The sequence below is a fragment of the Bos indicus genome, chromosome 19, assembly GCF_029378745.1.
Source record: "Bos indicus isolate NIAB-ARS_2022 breed Sahiwal x Tharparkar chromosome 19, NIAB-ARS_B.indTharparkar_mat_pri_1.0, whole genome shotgun sequence".
NCBI lineage: Eukaryota > Metazoa > Chordata > Mammalia > Artiodactyla > Bovidae > Bos > Bos indicus.
In genome coordinates this window covers 24,843,709-24,851,681 of record NC_091778.1, presented here as the reverse complement: position 1 = coordinate 24,851,681, position 7,973 = coordinate 24,843,709, and the positions used below count along the sequence as shown (strand labels likewise).

Here is a 7,973-nt window from a genome sequence, read left to right as displayed (position 1 = left end):
AGGAAGTCCTGTTTGTTTTTTTTCAATTGTAGTAGTTGACTTATTAATACAATGTTGTCTATCTGGTGTACAACAAAGTGACTTATGCATAGATAAATCTATGTATTATTTTTCACATTCTTTTCCCTTATGGTTTATTAAGGATATCAAATATATAGTTCCCTGTGCTACACAATGGGGGCTTCCCTGGTGGCTCTGAATATGCTGGCAATGCAGGATACCTGGGTTCCATTGCTGGGTCGAGAAGATGCCAATAGGACCTTGTTGTTTATGTATTTTATTTATGGTAGTTTGTATCTGCTGATCCCAAGCTCTTGGTTTATTCCTCTCCCACCCCCTTTCCCTTTGGCAACCTTTGTTTTCTGTGTCTGAGTCAGTTTCTGTTTTGTAGATAAGTTCGTTTGTGTTGTATTTTAGATTCCACAGAAAGAGATACATGGTATTTGCTGGATTATGTGGCAACTGTTTTACCTTTTTAAGGAACCACCCTGCTGTTTTCCATACCAGCTGCACCAATTTACATTCCCACCAATAGTATGGGGGTTTTTCCTTTTCTCCACACCCTCTCCAACATTTATTATTTTAATTTTTTAAATTTACTTGGCTGCATCAGGTCTTAGTTGCAGTGCACAGGATCTTCACTGTGTCACATGGGATCTTTCATTGTGGCACACAGACCTTCTAGTTGTGGCTTAGTAGCCCCACGGCATGTGGGATATTAGTTCCCCTTCTAGGGATCGAACCAGCATCCCCTGTGTTGCAAGGCGGATTCTTAACCATTGTACCACCACTAAGTCCCGGTAATCTTTTTAATGATAGCCTTTTGACGGGGGTGAAGTGATTATAGTTTTGATTTGCATTTCTAGTAGCTTTGTTGAGTATCTTTTCATATGCTTGTTGGCTATCTGTATGTGGGAAGATGTCTGTTTAGTTCTTATGCCCCTGTTTTGATTGGGTTGTTTGGTTTTTATGTGAGTTGTATGAACTGTTTGTAAATTTTGGAAACTAAGCCCTCGTCAGTGGCATCATGTTCATTTTAAATATGAATATTGTGAGAACTGGTAGACTTAGTTGAGTAATTCTTACATATCCTAAAGGTGAGAATAAGGTATCCTGATGTGGCCTGAGTATTTTCTGGTCCCTACTTCCAGTGTCAACACTAGCAATCAAACAAGGCATGCATGACCAGGATACCTTATAGAGGACCAGGGGCCTCCTCAAATGGAAACAAACAACTGCATTAAACAGGCAAATCCATTGATTAAAGAACTCACTAAGATGCAGGCCATTCAGGGCGCAATTACCCCAAGAATAGTCCTTTCGGATAGAATGACTGAGGAGCCTTTCTGTGTTGCCAGCGTGGGCGAGTTCTTACCCATTCCCAGCCTCTACCTACCCCATTCCTAATGGTCACTCCACAGTGGGGTTGGCTGTATGGTGACAGGGCCTCAGGGGTGGGTGGGATGAGGGTCTTTCCTGTATTACTAAAAGGTTAAAGAATGTTTATTTGAAAGATGTCAGAAGGCCCTCCTTACACTTAATTAGATGCTTATGCTTAATATAAGCAGAACCGGTTGAGGGAAAAGAGCTAGTGCATTTGGGTTCACGTCCTAGTTCACTCTCTAATTAGCTCCACACCCTTGGCACGTGCATGGCCTCACCCTAAGTCATCCTGTTTTCTTTAGGTAAAAATGTGCTAATATCCACCAGCAGGGGGGTCTATGTGAGGAAGAGGGTGTGTTGAGACATGTTGACACCTGACAGGCATTCAAATTTTGGGTATCATCACTTCAGAGGACTGGTGACCAAGTGGGGATGATGACAAAGTGTTTTGAGAAAGTCACGGTTTTTATTTTTAGTTAAGAGTGATCTCAACACATTCCTATGAGTTGTCTGCATGATGTGTCTAAACAGTTTCAGGAAAATGCAGTCTTTAAATGTGAGTATGGCTAAGTGTTGAACTTACTCAGTCAAAAATTCACTTTTAGTTATGTTTCTGATATGGTGAGGAAAAAATGAAGTGTTTCCATTCAGCCCCTTCATTTACTGGATTTATGTATAAAAGATCTTGGAAAGGCAGTTCTTTACTTTGGTGTAAGAGAAAATCCTTGCCCTTTTTCCTTGAATGTTAACTATCCCATGTGTTTACATAAGAAATAATAAACTGGAGACGGGAATGGGAAGAAAAAAAATACAAAGGAACAAACCCATGTGTCAAACTGTCAGTGAAAAAGAGGTCTGAGTTCAAACCCCAGCTGGAGGGCCCATGGACCAGTGACTTTGTCTAAATGTTTTCTTCAATGAAAACTTAGTTCAGCCATTTAGATCAGTGGTTCTCAAACTTATCAGAATCAGAATCATCTGGATGGTTTGTTACAATAGATTTGCTGGATCTCACCTGTCCATCGGCTTCCCAGGTGGCACAGTGGTAAAGAATCTGCCTGCCAATGCAGGAGATGCAAGAGACACGAGTTCAATCCCTGGATTGGGAAGATCCCCTGGAGGATATGGCAGCCCACTCCATTATTCTTGCTTGGAAAATCCCATGGACAGAGGACCCTGGCAGGCTATACAGTCCATGGGGTTGCAAAGAGTTGGACACAACTGAGCACACACACACACCCCCACCACACCTGTCTAGAGGGTCACAGTCACACGACTGAAGCGACGAAGCATGTACCCATGCACTGTCGGATATAGTAGGTCTAAGCTGGTGCCTGAGAACTTGCATTTTTGATGAGGCCCCAGGTGACACTGGAATGGGGAGCGCAGAGTCACTTTCCTCAGCAGTGGAGAACTGCCCGTCTACTAGCGAGACAAGGTTCACCAGACTAAGAGGGACAGAGCTGCCACACCCGGGATACAGCACCAGCTCTCCAGCAAGTCTTCCTGACCTCATCCTACCTCAGGAACACACGCAACCATCAGTCTTGTTAAGCTTGGGGGGTGTGGGTTTTGAACAGCTAAGTGCGCTTCAGCATAGTGACACTCAAGCTGGAACTCCAGCCTGAGGGAATGTGGTGAGGCTCATCATCTGAATCTCAGACTAGGGGAAAAGAGCCCTGTGAGGAAATGGAAAAGCTGCAAAACCCAGCAATCTCTTATCTTCAAGCAAAGTTCTTGGTGCTCTTGGCCCAGCCTCTCATTTGGAGGGGCAGGGGTAGAGAGGCCACTTTCCTAACAGGCAGGATGACAGCTGGGCTGTAAGCTGTCACCAACTTGTCCTTTGCTGAGACCTCACAGGGGCCTGAAAGACACTATGGATGCTAGCTGGGCAGCAGCACAGGGATGAAAAGACAGCACAAAGAAAGCCATGGGGCATCTGGGGAAAAGGGTTGGGATTCTTGGTACATTTTGACCAAACTTAAAACAGTATTAGAATAGACCCTCATGCTGGGAAAGATTGAGGGCAGAAGGGGGTGACAGAGGATGAAATGGTTGGATGGCATCACCCACTCAACGGACAGGAGTTTGAACAAACTCCAGGAGATGGTGAAGGACAGGGAAGCCTGGTGTGCTTCAGTCCACGGGGTCACAAAGAGCATTTAACTATCTCCAAGAATCCAAGACCACTGGGCAGAATAAAAAGGCTCACTCATTAGCAAGACAAAAGGCAGTAGAGTCACTTCTCGCCGGGGGCCCTGACCGCCACCCCAGGACCAAATCCTTGCAAGGGGGTTTTAAAATGTCCTTCCTGGCCTCAGCTGTAGCCACTATCAGAGATAGCTGCTGGAGGGAAGGGCAGAACCTCAGAAAACTGCTCGACCCAGTGGGTTGTGCGAGCCGCTGCAGCTGTACTCCTAGCTCCCTCCCACAAATCAGGTGAAGGAAGCGGACAGCAAAGGCAGTGCTGGCTCTGTCCTTAAAGTAAGGCCCTGCTGCCCTGCCAGCAACTTGCTTCTTACTCTCCCTATGACTGGTGCTGAACACAACCCTGCTTCCTATTAGGACTCAATTTAAAAGGTTTTTAATCTGTGCACAAAAAGACCGGAAAAATAAAAATCACATCTAGTTTTATAGGCATTTAATAGTTTACCAATTGGTACAATAAGATTTTTTTAATATGCAGAAAACATGAATAAATCTTGTTTTACACAGTCTGAGAGCAACAAATCTTACTGTAAAACACAAGAGCAATATTATATACATTCCTTTACTGATTTTTTTTTTTTTAATTGTGTCAATATCTTCAGTTAACTCTTACAATCTGGGGAACGGTTTTCTCCAATCACCACCTCTGTAACTGTTCGTTCGCATGAAATCAACGTTCGCCTTCATGTCAGTGTCAGGATCAACTTCTAAACTCGAAGATTGTGTGTTTGTTTCTACCATCTTCAGAGTGAGCTTTAGGGACGCCTGGAGGATAGGCAGGACAAGAAAGCAGCTACTTACATGATAGAGTGGAAAGATTAAAAGGCCAGTTCAGTCCAGTAGTGACTTGTAAATCCAGCTTGCCCTCCCCCCACCCCACTGGAAAAAACTGAAACCTTTTTCACCGATTTTGTACATGTTGCTTCTCTTACCAGGTGATTCTTCTTTGCATCATCTAGATTAGTTAACACACTGGACTTATATACAGCTGGACAGAGAATAAACTATCTTTTCAGTGCCGTTTCCTTCGACAATTTTATTTTCAGTTGCTTAAGGATTATCAAGCCACCACTGTCAACAAAACGAAATATTCTTCTAAATAGTTTTTCTTTAAATAAATTAAAAAAAAAAACTATTTAACGAGTGATATTATCTGGAAGTTCACATAGAAACAGAAAGAGGCAAACAGGAGAGCAGGGCACTGACAGTAAGGAGACTGGGCTTGGTGACCTAGAGCTGAAGCTTCCGGAGACTACAGAGAGCGCCCACCGCCCGGACGACGTGCTAACACTAGTGAGTTCTACGGCAGTGCTCTGGGCACACAACAGGTCACACCACAATGGACAAAACAGGACAGTCTCAGTCTCCTACTAAAGTGCAAGATGCCATGTCAAAAAGCAACTATTCCCCAAGCCATGTCTAAAACCAGCTTCTGTGGCTCGCACGGTCAGGGGTGCAGCCAGCACGTCTTGGGCACGTTATGTCAGGGTGGCACTGGAATGTCTGTTTTTCACACACACAAAAGGTCAATCATCATTGGAGGATGCAGTTCTACCAGCTTTTTATTTCTTAAATAAGTGGCCAATTTGATTGAGAAAGTGACAAAGCAGCAGTGAACCTCTAAACCAATTAATAAATTCCTCTACTTACAATCCAAACCAGTAACCTCATCATTGTACTTATCCCAGGCAAGGCACAGGGTTAGACAGCAGACAGAGAAAACACAGGAAACAGGAAGAAAGGGCATCAACAGGGCAGTGTCAAACAACAGTGCAGGAAACCTCTGCAAATCTGCTTCCGGATTGTGGATGGATCACTCTCCCCCTCCCTCATTATTCAAACAGGGCTCGTTACACTTGGATCCAGTTGAGGACCATCCCTGAGATTCGACGTTCGCTGCTTCGGAAGTGGAGGATGTCTGGTAACTCAACTAAGCAGCAGGCTGTGGCGCTCTCCCAACAAGGATGACTTGGTTTACAGTGACAGCTTCTCCTCGTGTGTCGGAAGTCACTGCAGGCTGCACAGAAAACCCAGCGACAGCGGCTTTGTTTCCTCCTAAATCGGTACCATTTTTTTTCCTTTATTGTTCGTATCTAGGAGTGATTTTTAGATGTTGTGGCTTACCCTTGAACAATTCGTGTTGCTACATGCTAAAAACGAATTAAAATACAAGACATTTATACATGTACAAACAAATGTTAAAGATGCACCATTTCTATGTATTTATATTTCTTAAAGTAGGACAGGAAATAGCAGCAAACGAGAACAAAGATAATCTTCCATAGCTTCTGTAGAAAAATCCAGTCAGAACAGCTAAGGGGAAACGAAAAAAAGACTTCTCAATGTGAGCAGGGTTGTGAGGCAATATTGTCCTGAAAGTTATCCTACTGTATTTAAGAAATTAGCTTAAGTTGTCATTTTTGTCCTCAAAAATAGTCATTAGTTTTCAAAACACTTTTCCTTCCAGAGACATCTCTCAGGAATTATTAAAAACAAACAAGCCAACAAACAAAAAGACACAAGCTAGACATAAAGCTGCTTCTAGTAAATATATGGCCTATTCTCTGTGTGTGTATCTACAGCACATTAACTCTAACCCTTTGTCTTTTTCAGGAACAAAATTTCCACTGAATACTAAAAAGAATATAAAAAAAAATCATGTATTACACAAATGGATAAATGCAATCCAAGATAAATTTGTTAAACTTTGTTATTTCATTGTTCTATTAATTTTTCAAATGACCTTCTTAAAAAAAAAATGTTGGTTAGCTAAGCAGTGGGATTATTTATTAATTTGCAATGGAATATTGTTTCCAAAGTCACAGATAAAAATTCTCTTAAACCTACTTGTAGTAACTTTGGATCACAATATACAACATATCAGGGATGTGTAAAATGCTCAACAGCCAAATTGGGGGTGGGGGTGATAACGGAAGTGATTTTCTGTAGCTGGGAAAAATTCCCAGAGTCAGACCTAGTTTTCAGAAGCGTTAGGATCAAAAAGGATTTGTTCTAAAGCATGGTATTTCCACAGCAAGATTTATTCTATTTATGTTTTAGCACTTCTTCAAAAACCCAGGACCCAAGGACATGGAGGTTGTATGTGTGTGTGATATATATACATATACAGACTTATCCACTTATAGATAGGCCTGTATACTCATAAACATTTATATATAAACAAAAGGTGAAAACACAGTACATTTTTATGCACGCTCCATTAAACCCTGTCTTTTTTAATAAACTTGTAAAACACAGTTCAAATCGATATCAGATTCATGTTGAAGAACAAACTGCTGTTATTTCTCCCACTCCCTTAAAATGGGCAAACATAACCTTTTCAAAATTTCTTTGTCATTATGTTATGCACATTGCACATCCCTAAAAAACATCAAAAACAAATAGTGATTTGTACCATGACACACTCAATGGGAAGATTAAAATCTACTTGGGAATCACATCACTATACAGTCTAATAGTATGGAGAATACAACTAGAAGTGTGTCTAGTGTGGAAAAGAGAAGCTTAGAGTATTACAGTGTTTTTTAACCTGTTTACAAAGCAGTAAGACCCAAATGAAATAAATGATTTGTTATTAGTTGCTGAGATTTTTCTTATTTCAGATTTACAGTCATTTTCTTACATAAAGATACCACTAGCCTTTGCTTGATAGGCTGCCAAAACAAATGTATCCCATTGATTTGGCAAATGTGTCATGACAAAAATTCCAATATGTAATCCCCATTAATTACATAGATGGTTCAGAAGATTTTGAATTGTAGCCTTATTATCTAACATCCTTAAAGAAGATTTATTAAGCACACTTAAGTGATGTTACATAGATACACATTTCAGAAAAAGCCCTAATAACCACCACTTTCCCCCAAATGAGGCCATCAAGTCAGGCACCAACAGACAGCAGAAAGAAAAACAGGAATCAATAATCCAACATAAAATGACACTGTCAACTATTCAGTTTAGTGCCCTAGTTCAATTTATTCAACTTCTGCCTTCTTAGGCCTGGTGTGACCAATGCCAGCCCAGGTTTTTAAACCCTATGGTACTTCTAGACAACGTATGTAAATTTACAGTATACAATTTGGATTCACCATGCATGAATACTTTGTGTGTAACATTTAATAAGCTCAATCTACATCCAGAATAATTTACATGAAAGGACAATATTTATTTAAACAGAGCTCGATGGGGTAACCATGGTATCATCAGAGTGCATCCAGAGGAAAAAAGGGAGGAGGGGCCAAATGAGACTCAATCAACGACACTCCCACACCTTTACTGTTTGATCTACACTGCCAGTAACCACATATGGGGCCGTCTTATGGAAATCTGAAAAAAAAAAAAGAAAAGGCTCACTTTAAAAT

At 41.3% G+C, this 7,973-nt stretch overlaps 1 protein-coding gene across 3 annotated transcripts in view; it reads right to left on the bottom strand.

Annotated features, from left to right (window-relative positions):
• Positions 1-5,135: 5,135 nt before the first annotated feature.
• The window catches only part of PAFAH1B1 (platelet activating factor acetylhydrolase 1b regulatory subunit 1), a 67,857-nt gene continuing 65,019 nt past the window's right edge, over positions 5,136-7,973 (bottom strand). For all 3 annotated transcript variants that reach the window (XM_070772826.1, XM_019981113.2, XM_019981114.2), the window contains one exon: positions 5,136-7,938. In XM_070772826.1, coding sequence (XP_070628927.1) covers positions 7,865-7,938 — 74 coding nt within the window. In that variant the 3' untranslated portion in view covers positions 5,136-7,864. The remainder of the gene's footprint in view (positions 7,939-7,973) is intronic.